At 42.0% G+C, this 19,503-nt stretch overlaps 1 protein-coding gene across 3 annotated transcripts in view; it reads left to right on the forward strand.

Annotated features, from left to right (window-relative positions):
* Positions 1-19,503, forward strand: part of FNIP1 (folliculin interacting protein 1) — a 65,170-nt gene that overhangs the window by 8,703 nt on the left and 36,964 nt on the right. For 2 of the 3 annotated variants that reach the window (XM_085073506.1, XM_085073508.1), the window contains exon 2: positions 18,647-18,773. In XM_085073506.1, coding sequence (XP_084929632.1) covers positions 18,647-18,773 — 127 coding nt within the window. Of the gene's footprint in view, positions 1-11,430; positions 12,051-18,646; positions 18,774-19,503 lie in introns of those variants that run through there. The other variant, XM_085073507.1, reaches the window with a different exon arrangement.

Consider the following 19,503-nt stretch of genomic DNA (forward strand, 5'->3'; position numbering starts at 1 on the left):
GGAGCTGTAGCTTTGCTATATGCCTTCTTATTTTGTTTTATTTTAGCCTCAGTAGCTATGGAAATGGTGGCTCATGCGGTGCAGTGCTTGGCCTCACACTTCCCTCAGTAATTTCTAAACCTCTTGATTGACTTCAGTCGTTTCTGGTGGAGGCTGTGAGAACAGAAGTCTGAGTGAGCTGAGTTTCTCTAACTGTAGTGAAAATGCCGTGGGTGCTGTTGGGTGCCTCCTGCCCGTTAGTGAAGCTCTGAGCTGGCTGCACCTCATCTGTCCCTGTTTCCAGTGGGCATGTCCATGGGGACAGCCAGACTATGGGCATGTTGGAGGGAGACAGTAGTCATGTGGTTCCATAGTTTGCCCTGCATAGTTTGCAGGGAACAGCTGTAGTGTGACCTCAAGAAAGGCCAGTCCCGGACTGCTGTGAATTCCAGAATATCAAAACCTCTGTCAGCTGAATTATTCTACTTTCTGACGAATATTAAAGCACACACTATCCGCTACATACCCACGCCTCTCCCGTCTCATACGTGTCCCAAGTTAAAATCAGGCCTCCAAAGCCTGTGTGCTCAGCACTAAGTTTGTGGGTAATTATGGAAGAGGACAGTTGGGCAGAAGGAGGCACATCACGTGTGAGCAGTTCAATGGGAAATGAATGAGATTCTTGACGAGTATTTTTGCACTCTCCCCGCGCCGCCCCCGTGAAGCCTTACCTAGAAAATGTTCTTGCCACTTGGAGAGCTGGCTGAATGGTTTGTTTACTCATTTTCATGAAACTTGATACCAGAAATTTGTAGGGAAAAACTGGTGTTGGTTCAGGTGTTAATGAAGAATGGGTGCAGATGGTAAGCTGTGTGGTTGGGTGCGCAGGGAACAGGCTGCGGAACACAGCAGGAGCATGTGCTCTTTCTCAGAAGCTTGTTCTAGTTGAATGACATTATCTGAACATCTGAGAAGCTGTTAGGGAAGAAGTCTGCCAGAATTTTCTTGTTCCTACAGGAAAAATAACAGTATTACCCCTTAAGACAGAGTTAAAGGAATGCCTCAAATATCAGGACAGTGAATTGGCTTACAGTGCTGGCTGTGTTTCTATTTAAAGGCAGCCCAAACTCTGACATAGAACTTAAATAGTCAGACAGAAAAAGGTGGTTGGTTTTTTCAGTACTTAAACATATTTCAGCTGCTGTGAGTTACTGGAAATTACTCTATTTGCTCAGTAGAAAAGGAAATTGGTCTACTGACAGCATGGAGTGCTGAGAAGCTGTGAAAATGAGCATGGTGGTTTCTTAACTGTGTGTATTTACTAGTCATAGAAGAGATGCTAATTATGAACTGCTGACCTCTTTTATTTTTTTCCAAAACAGACATAATAAAAAAATACAGAAGTTAAAAAAAAAATCAAAGCAACTTCAACTTCTTTTGATACTATAATAGAATTACATCTTTGTATTAAGAAATGTTTATCAAACTTTTTTCAGATAAGCAAAAATATCTGTTTGCAATAAGATTAATGCATTTTATTTGCTTTCAGTTTTAGTATGGTTTTTCTCATAGTATCTTTTGTGCAGTTACCAACAAATGAATAATTTTGGTTAGCCTGAATATGTAGCTATTTTAAAACATGTCATCAGATTTTCTTTTTCAATTGAAGACTGCTCATAATCAGCTAGGTAGCTTGTGTTTGTATGTTGTGTAAGGTTTTTTCTCACATTGGGATTAGAGGATAAGACACTAGGTATTATGGGTTTTTGTTTGTTTGGGATTTTGTTTAGTTTTTCCCAACTTGCATCTTGTATATATTCATTTAAAGACTGGCCTTTTTTATTAGTAGCTAGCAAGACAAATCAGCTAAATTGTACTCTGGAGGCAACATTAGTCAATGCCCACACTGGAGAGAAAACAAGATAATGTAAAATTCAGTAATGGCAATTATTCTCATCGGTATGGATAGAGAAGACAGAGGAGAAGAAAATATACAGGGAACAGGGAGTTAGACAAGAATTTTTTTATAGAAAAATGTAAAAAATAAGAGAAACTTGAAAATTTAGACCAATACCAGGTGGCCCAGTTCTGTGAAATCCTCAGCATCCTCACTGGGGTTTGAAAGCTTTCAGTACCACAGTCTTGAGCTTTGCTAAAGGATATTTATGCTGGAAGAGATCCCAAGAGCAGGAAAGACCTCACTGTTAGATCTGTCTCATATATGTATTTTGTCTGATCTGTGTCAGACAAAGTACATATATCTGTATATTTCAAAATACACCCAGGTGCCTTCATTTGCCATCATGGCTTTGAGTGTGTGAGCACCTGTCTCAACTCACACTAATCAGGAGACCACAAAGCAGAAACCTACCTGCCTGCCTTGCTCAGCTTTGTCTGTGAGAGAAGGGCTTTTGTGTTTCCACCAGCAGTGAGACAGGTAAATTTGTTACCTGTGTGCACTCTGTAGATAAGCCTAAACTTATGTTATAGTGTAACTGGACTTCTTTGCTTCTTAGATCAGAACCGTAATGCTAAGATTTTTGTTGGTTTTGGGGCTAATAGATGGTGTATAAATAAAAGCATTTTGGAGTTACCCTGTGTTCAGGAGATTGCAAAGGTACGTGTGCAAGTGCAGTTGGAAGCAGTTGTGTGATTGAATACATATATTTTATAGGATTTAATGGTTTTTTGGGCATGGTGGCCTTGGTCAAAGGTTGAATTTGATGATCTTAGAGGACTTTTTCAACCTTAATGGGATTAATTTTCCTCGGGATTTCTTGTTCCTTGTAGTGTTCTCCCTCATTGTCACTGTCCCCATTTGGTGCTCTGCTTTGGGAACTTGTATTTACACATATGTACTCACACACAGAGGAAGAAGATAATTAAAGCCCAGCTCGCTCTCCCTTTCATTCTTCTATTCTCTTCTTAGTGTTGTCCTGTCTGAGGCCTGCAGTGCTGCCTCTCCCTTCTGAAGGGCTCCTCTGGGTGCTGTGCTGTCCCTCCTCCTCCTGCCACAAGCAGTGGGATGCATCCTGTTGGGGGCCACTGCTATGTCACACCAAGTGATGTGCATGAGCAGGAGAGAAGGGGAAAGGGAAGTGAAAAGCCAAGGAAGCAATTATTTTGCCAGCAGCTCCTTTAAAAAAAAAACCACGAAAAAATAGCCCAATGAAACAAACCAGTCCAAAATGTCCTGGTGGCGTTGAGAGCTACTGCTGTCCAGCATGTGAGCCTTTCTTTCCTGTTGATGCAGTGGAATAAATAGCTTTGTGTGGTGCTGTGGCTGGTTCTCAGCAGGTTACTTGCAGCACTAGGCATCTTTGAGTTCCTCATCTTAAGGATGCTCATGTGGACAGACTGAAACCTGCTGGCAAGCTGTGGTGGCTGGGATTGTCTGGAATTATGTTCACATTAATTCCATTAGTACCAGCAAAAAGGGGTTTATTGAACATGCGCTAAATATACATATATATCTTGATTAAGTACAGCCTCTCCCAGTGGAACAACATAGGTTTTATCAAGTGATTCTGTTGATTCTGTGAGGCAGAGCTGGTTTGGACTGTGTGTTCCAGCTCAGTTCCGTGATAAGGAAGGTGTGTGTTTGGAGTGAGTTTCAGTGCTGATACCCAGGGAGGGCACGTTGAGCTGAACCTGCAGTTTCTTTATCAGAGACAAAGATTTTAGCAGTAAGAAAAGCTCTGTGGGAATGTAGGGAACGTGTTCAGCTGATGCTCAGAGCTTCCATGGATCTGTCATGTGGGGTTCTCAGTAATAGTTGACCAGTTCAGTCATTCTGCTGTGGAAAATCCCTCTAGATGGATAGTTGTGTTGAAAAGCTTGGGCAATGGCCAGTCTTACGCTGTATTTTCCATTCCTACCATTCTTGGAAACCCAAAGCTGTGAGCATGTAGTGAGACTTGGAAAACCCAAGGGGATGGCAGAAAGCCTGAGGGTACAGAACTCCTTGTGGCAGTGAGCAAAGCATAATGGAGCATACTCAGTAGAGCACTTTGTTAAGCTTGGTTTAAAGGTTGAGCAGGTCTCAGCTGAAAGCTAAAAGCATTTTTACGTGTTCTTCTGCTTTGGGGAACCAAAGTATTCAGGACCTCCCAGTTTTAGTGCATTTGCTTGAAGGTGCCATGCTGCTCCATTATTCCATCAGTCTGGGGTTTTTTTCCCAATATTAAATGAAGCTGTGGCTTGTTCAAGCATCTGATTTTTATTTGTCCTCATGTCCTTATGAGTTACATAAAAGTGAAGTCAAGCAATGTCTTTAGTGTCTGCTCTATATAGATCTACCTGAAATAGTTTCAGGTCACCTTTACATGCCTAATTTGGAAAACAGTTGAGCAGCATGACTCTTGCCTTGGAGAATTGAGCAGTCTAGGCTCCTCACAGTAGTCTTGGGGCTCTTGCAATATCTGCACAAATCAAGATCTCATCCTTTCTGCAAATTAGGCATGGGCCTGTTTGACTTGTAGAGCCAGTAAGGGAAGGATGTTCAGTGCATGGGTTGGAGCCAAGTTAGAAAAGCCTTCCCTCCTGAAAAGCAGCTGTAGGATAGATCCAGTCCACCTAGATATTCATTAGTGTTATTTGGCAGATCTGTGAAATCATTCCTAATTGTTTCTGGTTCAGAGCTGGCAATGCTCTTGAAATGCAGTGAACTTGATGGTTAGTGGTTTTGAGGGTTAACTAGGGGGATGGGTTAAAGGCTCCTGGGCTTATGGCAGTAAGTAACCACTTTGTGTGCAGAAAGTTGGCTGAATTGGGCCACACTGGACATTTGAAGGTGTTGGAGGATGCTTGGATGGCAAGTGACCAACACTGGTGTCAGACAGTTGTTGATTCATGGGGAGTATCTATCATTAGGACTTGTGGGATGTGGGTATAAATGAGCATCACATACAGATAGGGCAGCCTGGAATTTCATTCCATAGATATTAATTTGTTTTACTTGTTTGTATAATCATCCTCTGTCTTTAGTTTGCAGTTGTTGCTGTGTAACTGAGATGGGGTTTTGGTGAAAGCTGAGGGGGCAGTAAGACTGAGTCAGCACTGAGCTTAGGCATGTGCTGTGAGTCTGTAAGGAGTTTGATTGCTCCCAACGAACTCACTCATGTGCTTACATTAGGCATGTGGTTTAAATAAGTTGTAAAATCTACACAAATGAGGAGGGTGAGACTACAAGCGCACAATGTTTAAAATCAAAGGTTTAGGGGGTAGTATTCCTCGGGGAAAAAAGCTTTTGGCATTTAATGCATGTCAGGGACACACTGAGCTTAAATGTCACCTTCGTTGGAAAAATGATCGTCATCTGTTAATTTTATGTGACTGTCTTGATAAATGACCTGGTAACATAGCAAGTTAGAGTTCACTGTAGTCCTCTACAACTCCAGGCTTTGGACTGAGAGCAACATTTTGGGATTATCCCTACGTCAAACTGTGTCTGAACTGAGTACATATAAATAATTGTCCGCCAGCTTTTCCTATTACAAACATACAGAGTTTCTGAAATTGGTTTACCATGTGCTGAAAATTTCTTTGATATTTTTAAAGCCTGTTGCTATGGGAACAAGACCCCATAACAGAAAGGCATTTTGGTACTAAGGAGGCCAAGAAATTCACTTAACAACAGGAATAAAGCCACAGCAAAATAGCTTGTATTCTTTTTCCAAAAGCAAACAAACAAACCCCAGAAGAAAGCCCAATATCCTAAAGCAGCTTGGACCTGGATTACCAGATGGAAGGAGACACTCTGCTCTCAGGGCTTCAGAGCCTGGCCAGGGAGCTCACCCAGTGCATAACTGGCTCTTATTGTGGAGAATAATCACGGAATCCACAAACATCTTTCTCTGAAATAATTCATATGTCTTTTTTTGCTTTTTCTCTTTTTTTTTTTTTAATATGGAAGGGTTGAAGGGATGTGATGCTTTGGTTTATGGGCAGGGAAACACGAGTTTTGCTTCTCAGAACTGGATGTCCCCTTTGTGCTTTGCTAATACAGAAACTGGCAGAACAGGCATTACTTTTTCTTTGACGTTGGGGCTTGCAGCCCTGTTTCCTTGTGTCTCATGACTGAGTGAATCAACACCTAATTAAACAGTCACATGAGGGACAGAGTAAAATGCTGTTCAGGCACTGATTCCCGTGAATCTTTGGAGAATAACTACTTACATCTGTCTTCCTCCTTTTCCAAGGAACCCTGAACAGCTGCAGCTCTGCCTTTTTTTCTTTTTTTTTTCTTTTTTTTTTTTCCCTGGGAAAAGAATAGCACGTAGACCTCATCTAAAGCAATGCTGCCTGTGCAGATAAATGAGACCTGGGGTAGAGGGAAGGAGCACCAGGGAATACTCAACAAAATCTGGAAGAATTGGAATGATTTGAGTTTGTGCTGGGGGTGACTTAACTGAAAGCCTGAAAGTATAGTCCTTGTGCATTTGACACTCCTGGAAATTTAACTGAAAATGTGAATGTTGGGCAAGGAAGATGGGAGTGATCGGTAGGGTTTCTTTATATTTTTAATAGTAGCTGTAATTTTATCACTTGCAGCTCGTTATGAAGGTCCATAACAATTGCTTTCCATCTCTGAGTGGCAAATACTTGTGTAGAGATTTATTGGGCTCTCAATTATCACTCAGTCACAAGTGCAGCGACCTTAATCAATTACAGGGCTGTGGCCTGCAGCCAAGGAATGCTCCAAGCCCCATGCTGCCTGCCTGCGCCGGATGACTTTCACCACCAAGGCAATATTTTTTCCCCTTATAAAACTCACAAAACAAGTATTACAGGATGTTTTAATCAGCACAAGCAGATGTCTCCCTGCACCCTGACACGGCAGAGGCTCCCAGGTTGCACAGCAGGTGATAAGGTCTGCAGCCAGAGTTTTTGTGGCTGCCATGTGCTGGCATTGGAGGTTCCAGTGGTTTGGGTGCTCTGTGGAGTGGCATTTCCAGGCTGGAAGTATCCAGGCTGCCTACAGCCAGGCCAGGGGGTTTCAGGGTGGAAAAAGCAGGATTTGGGCAGATGCCCTGGCAGGGACCCACTGTCTCATGGTACCCTGGGCAGAGCATCACCCACTCTGGTACAGCTTACAGGTTAAAAAGCATGACATGACAAAATGCAGCTGTTTACATTCTAGTCTTTTAGCCTTTAAAAATGTATTTATTTTTAGATATATCTGTCTGATTAAAAAAAAAGGCTTATTTAGAAGTGTTTGCTTGGTGCAAGAATCAGCTGACGTGTCAGGCATAGCTAGAGCACACCAGCAGTTTGGTTATGCACCTTGCATCTTTCTTTTTAATGTGTCCTGAGGTAATGTATTGAAAATCTCAGTTTTCAGTGGTGCAAAAAGAATGAAACTGCCATAGGCCTTACGGTTTGTTGGAAGTGCATGAAAGTAAAAGCCTTAAAGACACTAAGCTGAAGATAAATATGGGGAACTCAATATCTGTCTATTAAAAAAAAGAAAATGTTAGGATTACTCAGCCAAAGTACCCTTATCCCATCAGGAATCTTTCAAGGGTTTATTAATATTAGGGTTGATAGCAATAGTGGAGATACAGTGATCCCTCTAAGATGTCTTCATTTTCTTGATGAGAGATCTTACAGTCAACCTTGACACTCGTTTATCTTTTCTCTTCATTCTCAACTATTAATATTCACAACTTCCAAAATAAAAAGGATCAATTCACCATTAAGTTCCCTAAGCAAATTCTGCAGTTGATAAATCCAAGCTTGTGAGCTTGATTTTGTTTTGTCGAGTTAGTTTTATGTGTGCATTTAAGAATGGTTGAACCCATCGCAACATCTCCAGAGCTACACAGCATAAAGGAGGGAACACAGACCTCCCCCCACGACCCTTCTCTGCTGCGTTACATAATTCTGGGTGATTTTAGAAGAGTCTTTATTTCCAACAACTATGCTATTTCCAGCTATGTTCATCAAAAGCAATTTGTATTGGAACCTTTTTCTCCCCAGCTTTTCATTAAATGCACACAATACTGAGCTATTTACACTTTAATAGCTACAGCAGAAGAGTCTGCTCTGCACACCCGAGTATGCACAATAAAATAACTGTTTGGCAGGGGGAAAATGCCCTGTTGTCTTGCAGTACCAGTTGGTGTTATGGAGGTTTGTTTAGTGTCTTATAGTAGATTGCAATTGTAGGAAATGCGATACAAAACAAACACGAATGTTTCAGTAGCTCAGCCATGCATCAGATTTTTACTTTGATAGTTATTTTTATTTTCAGTTTTTATCATGACTTGAAAAATTACATCAGTGGACAGTCAATCTGCTGAGGTCTCCACGTTCTTAAAAGAGAGATAATGTTCTGTATCCTACCCTCCAGGAATGCTCCTAGGCAGATTTGTAGTTGCTGATGCTCCTTTACAGTGCTGGTAGAGACTGTTTATTCCAGTCATGAGACCTCGTGCTGGATGGGAGAATCCTGTGTATGGGGAGTTTATAAACTTGTTGATTTTATTTTCTTTTTTAGTCTCCTATCAAAAGCACTTTTTTCAGCATTTGTCTGGTTACCTTTAAAGAAAAGAGGGTCCGGGTTTTGAAACTCTTGAGGGCTGTTTGCAGTGATCTTTCTCATCATTTTGGCACTTGCTGACCTTTGGGTGGGCTTATGTTTGTGTGTGCAGGTTTGTGTATATGCTCCAGGTGTGCATGGAAGGTTCATGCTTTAATATGTCCACTCTTCCTCTCCAGGAGTGAGGAACTTTTTTTTTGCAGGGATGCAAAATGCACAGAAAGAACTTTTTTTAGAAGTCTAGCTCAGTGGTAATCCTACTAAGGCAAGTATTTTGTAGAGAAATGGTATCCAAGTATTTCTAGTCAGATTTCAAATAAAATCCTAATTGGTTTTCTCTCTTTTTGTCTAGTGTGGCTTGCAGCTCCTACCTTTGTGTATTACTAAGCAATAAACATTTCTTGGCTCACTGACAGGCTCTTTGTTGTGTGCGTTTACAACATGTGTGAGGGAAGCCTTCCTTCAGGAGAAAGACTGAAAAAACTCATTAAGGCAGTGAAGACCAAAAATGAATCATTTCATTACTTTTTAGCCTGCGGTTGGAGCAAACTCTGTCTGCTTGGTTTAAAATCAGATGATTTATACCCAAAAGGTGCATATGAGCCTCTGCAGTAGTTTTAAGTGTTTTCAGAAATACCTTTGGATAAGGTGAAGAAAGTGATTCTTTTTGGTGCTGTTTGGTTTGAGGATAGTTTTGGTTCCTTTGTGTTTAAGAACATTCCCCAGTCAGGCGTGGAGCTCTGCAGAGGATCCATTGGCTCTGGGCTGCTGGATGTGGTTGAGCATCATCACCCACATCTTTCCCGTCTGCAGCTGGGTGGATGTGCATGGATACTGAAATATCTCCCTGGAAGCTGATGGGCTATGGCAGGAGATTTTGACTGCTTTATTTTTTTGAACTTGTTCAGTGTTTTTTTGAAGCAGGGTAATATGCTTCAGAAGTATGCTTTGTTTTTCAAGCTCAAATTTTACACACCAAAGAAAGCCTTCACCCTTTCAAAGAGAGGCCTGGATATACACCTAGAGAAGGGAATGGTGCATATCTCATATTGAAGTGGCTCCAGTGTTTTGTTGGATATGGGAATGGTGACTGCGTGTATAAACAAACACTGAATATCTGAAGTCCTTCCTCAAGCAATAAATATTCACTGATCTGGCTAAAGCACTGTTTACTCTCTGTACAATTTCAGTCTGTCTCTATTTGCAGAGAAATTCCTTCCAATATTTTTCCTGGTCAGTTGTTGGATGGAGGCTGGGTCAGCTTTCAAAGCACTTGTCTTTTAATACGCATCAGGTTACCCTGAGGTAAAATGGAAACCTTAGATGCTATTCCTGTAAATAAATGTTTACATAATACATGGCACTTCTCAGCATTGCATGTCTAAGAAAAAAGGTCACTTTTGACATCAGTAACCTTTAGAGAGTGGTGCCTTGCCACACAGGTAAAGGAAGTTACTGGACACTGCACATTGCTTCACTAGATCAAGAAAGTAGGTAGGAGTGGTCAGATGTTACCACTTTTATCTCCAGAAGCTTGGCATTTGAAGCTTTAAAGTCAAGATTTGGGTTTAAGGCATGGGTCCTGTAACCAGCACATGCCCAGTTTTTCTCATTTGAGTAATTCCATTGAATTCCCTTGCACTAATCATGTATGAAAAGCCAGTTCTGTAATGTATGTGTTTGTGGCATCAGGGTCTCAATTCCTCACTCAGTTCTTCAAAAGTGTATAAATGAGAAGCTTCCTATAAAGCATTAATGGTAACAAAAGATAATAGTTTTATCTCGCTTTCGTTTTGCTGCTTTGGTGTCAAAACACTTGTCAAGCACAAAACATAAAAATATTACCTTCCTGTAAAACAGCAACAAAACCATTATGGTGTCAATAGATTAAGGATTTCTCCCTGAACTTAACCCAGGAGATGTGTAGCAGAACAGGGAGCTTGGTGTTCTGCTTTGGAATCAATTTCAGAGGACAAGCAACATCTGAACTCTTGGGATCATTTGATTTGGGACCAGAGCCCATGAACAGGTGCATCAGCTCACCCACTCTGTGATGCAGGGGAACCATTGATAGCTTAGGGTAGGATGCAGTGGTGCAGGAGATCCTGGTGATAAATCTATTTTTGCTGCTTATGTATTTAAAATATTGGCAAAACCTATAGGTTTTCAGACACTGAATAAAAATGAAGTAGGAGCTATGATGCCGCAGCCTTCTGCTTTCATGTATTACTTGAGTTTTATCCAAAGATCGTACAGAATTAATAGTATGAGTGATTAGCCCCACCTATGCCTGTGACAAGACTAGCTGGCTTTTAATGTGCGCTGCATTTTTGAATGTTCAATTCCTTCTTCACATCTCTGTCCATCTGTCTCATTCCTCCCCCAGCTTAGAGATAAGAGTTTGTTAAATAGCTCTGTGCCATTTATTGTTTATTAAATAAAGGCTCGCTGCTGTTGCGATGTCTGGGTACCCTTCCTAGCATGACCCGGCTTACCGCCGGAGCACCATCAGGAAACCTTGTTTACAGCCGCCCGGGTTCGTCGGGCTTTCTTTGGGGGCATTACTTTGCGTATTTAATGTTTTCCCCGTCTCTGGCCATCCAATTGTCTCGCCTGTCCCCGCTGATTCCCGTGTAATATTAATGAGCCCGGGGAGCGCACAGTGCGCTCTTTGTTCGCGCGGGGAGGGGGAGCGGGATGCGGGAGCCGCAGAGACAGCGGGGGCGGCCGGGGGTCCTCGCTGCCCTTCCCGCCGAGCGCCTGCCCGGGGCAGCGCTCCCAGGCCGCCGTGCGAGGCAGGGCCGGAGCGCGGGGTGTCGCCGGGGCTGGCGGCCGCAGGTGGCCCGCGGTGACAGCTGTGTCACATGATGGCTGTCAGCGCGGGCTCGGCCACCCGCGCTCCCGGGCTCTGCCGCGAGCATCCCGCCGCTCCCAGGAATGTGAGGGCCGGGGGTGCCGGCTGCACTGAGGCCGCCGCGCTTCGTCCCCCCGTTCCCCGGCGAGCGGGCTGAGCTGCCGGCGGGCGCGGCTCGGAGGTGTCGCACGGCTGCCCGGGGACTGGGTCATGAGACAGCCGGGAGCGCGGTGGCGACAGCGGCGCGATGGATGGCACTGACAGCTCCCCGTGAATCGCTCTCATCTCCGCGGCACAGCCTGCAAGAGACAAAGGAGCCGGGAAGACGGGCGCTCTTTGCTCGAGCAGGAATCCCGGGCTGTGCGGCATGGAGGGGCAGGATTTGGGTTATGAAACTCCGGGGCAGCCCAACGCAGCCCGGTGCAAAGCCCGACGGTGCTGTCCTTAAGGTGGTTTTTGTGCTCCTGTTGCTAGGATTAAGCCTTTTGCATTGCAGCATGGAGAGTCTTTTGTTTGAGTTAAATTCAGACCTCTTGATGTGTCACCTGACAGTCTTGTGGTTTTGGATGAATATGGCTCATTGCTATTATTAACCTGAGTTGGCAGCCGGGCACAACAGGAGTTTAGAGGGATTTTGAAAAGTGGAACTGCTCGGGGGACAAAGATGCTTCCCAGGTACGGTCACTGCACAGTTCTTGAGATTATTTTAATTATCTGAAAGCTTATTATTTTCGCGGTGATGAAAATACTTATTTTCCGGAATTGTGAATCTTCTAGAGATTTTTTTTTTATGATTCTTAGTATAATTTTATGCTAAATGGCACAAATTTTTTTGCCTGAATTGATTCTGTCTTGTAATTTTGTAAAGGGAAGTGCAGTCTGCTTGAATAATGTAATTTTGTTCAGTGCTAGTGAATTTAACTGAAAGGAGCTGTGTCTCATTTTGTGTGGTTTTAATTAAAACATATTTCAAAAGAGTATGAAACTTGTGTGTGTATGTGCAAATATTTGCATGCATACGTGTACCTAAATCAACTAAAACCTGAACAGGTACTTTTTGAAATTACAAAAATGAAGTAGTCCCAAAAATATTTTATGAAATTACTAATACTGATTGTAAATTCTGAAGGCATGTAAATTGCAAAGTTATTCAACATACTACACATTTTAACTTTATACATACAAACAAAACCTTCCCCCAATTTATTTTCAGTATAACACTCCAGATTATGATTAATGTGTTGACTAGGCTGCACCTAACCTGTAAATATTACGTCTTTTTGCTTGTGGAAAAGCATCTGGCTCATGTATTAGACTTTAGAGTATAAATTCAGTATCTTAATGAGAGTCAAGTGACTTGGTAGAAGGGAGAAAAAAATGAAAACAAACTAAAGTCAACTTCGTATGCAGATAAAGAATTGGACAGAGCCAAGAAACTTGGCAGGCAGTTGAGGTTCAGGTCCAAGTTTGTTATACCTGTGAAATACCTGGCTGACGCACTTTGTTCCTGGTGTACAGTATGTACTTAGTATAAGCAGCACAAGTTTCCTGGAGCTCAAGAAGTGCAGCTATTCCAGGTGAGGATTGCTAAGCTGGTAAATGAATGAGACAGACTTAAAGATGGAGCAGGGAGTTGACCTCCACAGTGCTGCAGTGCCTGTGGACGTGCCACCCTCTTTCAAGAGATGAAAAGCAAGGGACTTGGATTTATTTATTTGTATTTTAAAGAAACATTATTTCCACGGGATAAACCTGAAACATGTCACCAGTGCAAGCAGTCAAGGGTGGTTGTCCCTGAGATGATCCACCATCTGTCTATGCTTCCACGCTACTCGGAACCCAGGTCCTGTGACTTCTGCGAAACCCCAGCTGAGGTCACCGTGGCAGAGGGCAGAGTCACCCGGGGCGCTGGGTGAGCTCCTTCGCAATCCTCCCTCCCTGCCCTGGCCGAGGCACAGACGCTGCTTTTCTGTGCAGAATCAGCAAGTGCTCACCACCACTGTCACACAGCCCTGACGTGACCTCAGCTCTTGTAAAGACAATTATCTTGCAAAATTTTTTCTAAGTATAGGCCCCATGGTTTCTCTGCTTTACAAGTGTTTCTTCCTCCTTGCAGCCTTATGGTTGTGTTATGTCACCAGCACTTAAGTGGAATCTCTCTTAAACTGCCAGCTTTGCAAATCAGCCATGCAGGCTGGATCATCCTTGTCATGTGAATCCTGAGAAAGTTCTTTTGTGTTTCAGGTGCTATTGTTAAAAAAAATAAATAAGGTGCCCATGCCTCTAAAAGAAGATGGTCTTCTAAAGCTGCAAGCATCATTCACACATGTTACAGTTCTGTTTTCATTGCTTCCAAATTAGTTGTGATCTTTCAGAGTGGTCTATGCAGCTGTTTTTGTACCATAATGGTCAAATAATAAATGAATTACTGAAATGCAGTAAGAAGGTATTAAAATATGTACAAGACCCTCCCCATTAATCCTATATATTCAACTTTTGTTGTATCTTCTCAAAGACAAAAGAAAAAAAATCTAGTAACAGATAATAGAAATCTGCTGAGGAGTTTGGGCAGGAGAAGTGAATTCCTGGTTGGAAAAGGCATCTCAGGGCTCAGAGGAGTATGACAGGGTGGTTGGACTAGGCAATGACCATTTTCCTTCTGGACTTGATCACCCTTCCCTGTGGCAAAGCAACTGCAGGATTCTGACTACTGGGCTGTGTAGGTAGAGGTGAGCATGCTTTGATGTGAATGTACCTCTCCATGGAATGTGGAGATAATCTGAAATCCCAGCACACTCAGTAGAACAGTCTCATATTTACAACATCAGCTCTTCAGGACAGACTCAGCCTCTGTCGAGCGCTTGTGTAGAAGTTGGCTGGGTCTAAGTACCACTGCAACAAGGATAATACCTGGAGAATCATCTGCAGGAGCTGGAGATAAGCCCTGGAATCCCTGTGCCTCTGCTCTGATGCTCATCTAGCAGGAGTGAAGGTTTTCTTCTGCCAGAGCCTGTGAGGGGAGCATGGGGCAAGGTGGACCCGTCTGCTCTGCCGGGCTGTTCCTGTCACCCTTTAAAAAGGTGCTAACATGAAAACCATGCAGAACAGATAAGCTGGCATAAACTATAAATATCATTTGCGTAGATGCATTTAAAAATAGTTCCAAGTGATTCATCACCAGGCAATTTTTATAACTATGGGTAACATGATGTAGGAAAACAATAGTTTGACTGATAGTTTCAACTTACTTTTTACATGTTAAGTCCTATTCTGGTTTTGAGCAGCTCTACTGTTTAGAAAACTCTTCTACAGTTCCTACCTGCTTAATACCTTGATCAGTTTGCTTCAATTGCTTTTCTTTAAGACTTCTAAAATACCTGTTCTTATTAAAAAGTAATCAGATACTATATAAGCCATGTTAATATACAACAGTTTTAAAAGTAAAGTCTCAGCCAGGACCAAGTTAAACCTTTAATGTAATGAAGAAGTGTTGTTCATTTTCTAAGTGGGAACGAGGATGAAGGAATGTACTTGGATTCAAATACAGGGGAAAATCTTGTATTTTACTTGATGGGGTGAACTTGATGGTGATGAAGGATTTCTGTGTCTGTTCTTTCATTTATTCAAACTTGCACAGAGTGAAATAATACCAATTTACAGCCATTCTTGCTGAGAAATGTTGTTGGCGGTAATAAACTCCAGGAATTGAATACATAAGAAAATTCATTCTTGGAGAGCAGTTGGAATTTTGGATTGCTGTGATTCTCCATAGTACAGGTGTCAGGAAGCATGCCATGGAATTGTAAATGTAAGCTACAGGTAATATTTGTAGTGATTGAAGGTAAAAAAGGCAGGAAAGCAGAAAGAATGAAAAAAGAGAAGAGCTGAACATCAGTAGGGCTTAAGTGTGAATATACATTAAAACACCATTTTACAGATCTTGATCTCATTGTTGCTAGTTTTTAATAATTCCGTCATTAATTATATGGAATTTTCCCTTTCTCTCGCAAATAATTACTTTTCTTTTGCACTCTGTACTTGTGTGAGTGTCTGTACAGGGGCATTAGATCAGATGCCCTCCAGAAGTCCCTTCCAACCTTGTTTTGTTTCTGAAACATCCCATATAGCATTTACACATCAACAAATTTCTACCCCATACAGGTGTTTTTGAACATCTCATTCTAGAGGAATCCCCACTTGTGTAGTGGAGATCTCCACAGGAACAGTGTCCTGCTCACAAGGAATTTTTTTATCACTAGTTTTTCTCTTGCTCCCTGCCTGAACTCACAGCACTGTGTGGCAAAGTCACTAACACTTCCAGTGGTGAAAGATATTTGGGGTTTTCTTGGTGGTGGTTTTTATGTTTATTTTATTTGTCCTGGGTTTATTTTGTTTTTTTTTTTTCCTTTAAATCTAATTAGTTTCAAGGAGAGATCAAAGAGTGGCAGATAGGTCATGCAGGGAAAGTCCTCATTAAGAAACTGTCATTTCCAGAGCAGTGTGGGAGATGGAGACTCACCTTTCATTAACATTACTAGAACATTTGATTCTACATCTCCTGGTTTTCCTGTAAGAATCTCAAGAAAACATCAGTTAAATGTCAAAGTTAGTTTCCATTTATAAACAGAACTAATTATATTCAGAAGATCTAGGTCAGTTTTCATCTGCCTGAAGAGGAGCGCTGGAGTGCTGCCCTGTTATATTTGTTTTGAGAATGCCTCTTGCATGCAGGAATTTTACGTTTCTGGGGATAATCTATTCAGATATCAAGCTTAACGGTATTTTAAATCTGCTAACAACAAAAGCAAAGCTCTGAGTACCGCTTCCCCCTCTCTGGTGGGGGTGAGTTGGAGGTGCCAGGCTGCCTCTGTTTACTGTCTGTCTGAATGAACTTTCCCCCAGCTCTCTGAAAGGCTCTTCTGGTTTGGGAAGTGGCCTGCTATTGCCAGGGAATGCTTTTGCAAGGCTGAAATGTGCTTAAGGATGCTATTATGTAACAGAGATAACGCTTCTTTGGAATTATCACAAATTATGATGGATAATAGCTACTAAATGCTTGTCTAAAGAAAGTTAAAATGTCATGTGAAGAAGCTGAGAAGTAAACAAGCTCTTGTTACCTTGATCAAATATGTTTCTGAATACAGCAAGAGTTTTATATTTAGCTTTCTCTCCTCTTAGTGTGTAATCTGCTCTTGGAGCTTTTTATAAGTAGACTTTCCTAAGATCTGGAACAGCTATTGCCCTTCTTTGCCAGTAATTTCAAAGTCAAATATCAAAAGTACTAGGTAATGGAAGACATGCTTTTGTCTGAGTGTGAAGGAAATTCAAATGTGTTGCAAGGGTGGAGCAAGCGATAGCACTCTTTTGGCAAGCAATTCATTGTTACTGTCACACAGTTTCTTTATAGGAACTGACCTATCTGGAAAAAATATTAGTTTCTGGACTTCTACTGATTTCACTAAAATATATGGAGGCTGTTCCTCCAGGAAGCCAGTTTATCTAGCCAGTTTATCTCACTTCTAGCCAAAATCATGCACTTACCAGTTACCATCCCCAGCTCTAGAGCCTTTGCGCCTCTCACCTGGTGGCACCCCAGGCACGTGTCAAACTAGGGTTTTGTTTTCTTGCATTTTCTGAAATGCAAGATGAGGCTCATTGGGAGAGCCTCCAGTAAGTGTAAGCTTGGCTCTGAGTATGTCACTGTGCTTGGGTTTTGGTACAGAATTTGCTCAGTTTGGTGTCTGCACTTTGTGTGAGCATTTCGATCTGCGGGTAATACTTGGCTTCAGTGCCCAAATGAGGGGGTGCGTGGCTCTTTGCCCCAGAATCTACACATTAAGTTATTTCAGCTCAAGTTGCTCAAGGTTTTCTTTCTTGTAATAAGTTGATTTGGACATTTGTTGCACACCATCTTCTCTGCAGCTTCTGTTTTTCTCTCCTGTTGCTAAATGGTGGGGATAGGCAGATTAGGAAATAGATTTCCTCTCAGGAGAGTCTGTAACTGTATGTCTGGATGCTTAGTCTCACCTCATTGGGACTACACTAACTGTAAAACTTGTGTTCCTATACTGAGCAGCCTTAAAAACTTCTGATAGGCAGTGATGGCTTTGATGATCAAATGGATTTTCTGCTGTTCCAGGACTTGTTGAGTCACAATTCATCATTAGTGCATTGGTCACATAAAGTGTGGGTGTAGCACAGGAAACCCTTTGGGTGCTGAGTTAGAGGAGAGGAAAATTTACTGTTGTCTTGAAGTCTAACATGCCAGGTTTACTTTAAGCCATGTTATGGGTGTCTTTTTGCTGAAATAAATGTTACAGCTTCTTGCAAATTGCAAGTCTGTATCCTTCATAAATGGCTAGAAAGTTTTCCAGCACCTTGTTTCTGGCTTCTTGGGGTTCATGCTAGCACTGCTTGCCTAAAAGCCAAGGATAAGGGAGACAGAATTTCATGTGATCTAGGAAATGGCTTATAAATTAGCTGAAAGATGATTCCTGGTGGTTTCATGGATACAGCAGGTGTCTTGTTTCCTATCTTCCAAGAACTGAGATGATATCAGTGAAAATGGATTCCCAAGCCAATGGACGACAATGCTTGCTGGCTTTAATGTGATGGGTGGCTTTTTAAAATGGAAATTTAAGATGATAGCTACAAAGCACCCTTAAAGGCAAGATGATGCAATGGTTTCCAAGCCTGATCCCTGCATGTTCTTCCTTTGAGAGCTCCTCTGGAGTAGTGGCACTAGGGAAGGCTGAGGCTCAGGAAAGCTCCTTCCCTTGGAAACCAGTTTGGGAATAGGTGTGTTAGGACTGCTGTGTGTGGTTTGCTGACCACGGCCTTGAGTCACGGTGGCTTATGTAGAGAGAACCAGGTGGTTCTCCCAAACCACCCTGTGATTATTCATTTTGAGGGTTTTTTTGTGTCTTTAAACACAAAAGCTGAGTTCTCCTATGACATTGATTTTAAATAGCTGTAACTTGAAGAAAACATCACAAGACAGAGCACAAGACCTATTAATGCTGCACACATAATTTTGTGCAGTTGTAGAGGATTGGTGCAGTTTATGACAGTGTAATTTGCCACGTGGAGGGGAAAGAAAAGAAAACACAGGGCATACTTCTGGCTACAGGATCAAAGGGTTTGATGAAATGGCATTAAATTCGCTTGACTTTATGTTTTAATCAAGTTGTATATACAGATAGTGTAGAAAGAACAGTGTAATAAAGAGTTGTGGTAATTGATCCTTCTGCTCTTTTCTTTTTTAATTAAAGCTGGCCTTTGCCGGAGTTTGACCCAAGTCAGATCCGACTGATCGTGTATCAGGACTGTGAAAGAAGAGGACGGAATGTCTTATTTGACTCCAGTGCTAAAAGAAAAATAGAGGATGTTTCAGTGTCTGTGAGTATTTTGCTAATTTACATGTTTATAGTCTGTATTTTTTTTTAATGGCCAGATTGATAAATTGCCTGTGTTCTGTTTTATTCACATTGACATTTAAACATCGGTTATAAGCAAGGCTATATTTAAATGCCTGTTAAGTTGCAAATTATTCAGGCTTCAGTGGTTTCACTCTTACCAGCTTTAAATACTATAGTGATCTCTTTATTCTGGGGCTTATCTACTTTCTTCTCTTTCAGTGAGAAGGATTCCTTCCTGCGGCTGCAGCAGGCAGTGCTGGGGGTAGAAGCAGGGCATGAACTGGGATTTATTGATCTGGTTTTGTGACATGGTGGGGTCTGCATTCTTAATCAGAAGGTTCCCCCAGCCCCATGTCCTCTTGTGTCCTGTTTGCTTAGCTTTTGCCAGCTGTTGTTTGTATGCTTTGCTGACAGTTTTTTCACACAAAGTTACTTGAAAACTCTGTTTTTCCTTTTGGCATGGTTTGCATGGTAATCTATTAATTGAAACTGTAATGGATGCGGTCAGATGAGGATACTTCCTTCTAAGACCAGAAGATTAATTTTTGGCCACAGTGCTATTGAAAGGGGTGGTGGGAGGCTGGACAACATATTTCGTTGCTTTTGACTTCCTTTTCACCGTCTCTAAAAACATTCACAAACCCTTTTAAGCTCTGCAAGCAGAAAGCATGGTGTGAATTGAAATAATGATTCCAGCTGCTTTTACCTGT

This window comes from Lichenostomus cassidix, chromosome 13 (genome assembly GCF_008360975.1).
Source record: "Lichenostomus cassidix isolate B80296 chromosome 13, HeHo_3.0, whole genome shotgun sequence".
In the NCBI taxonomy this organism is placed as follows: Eukaryota; Metazoa; Chordata; class Aves; order Passeriformes; family Meliphagidae; genus Lichenostomus; species Lichenostomus cassidix.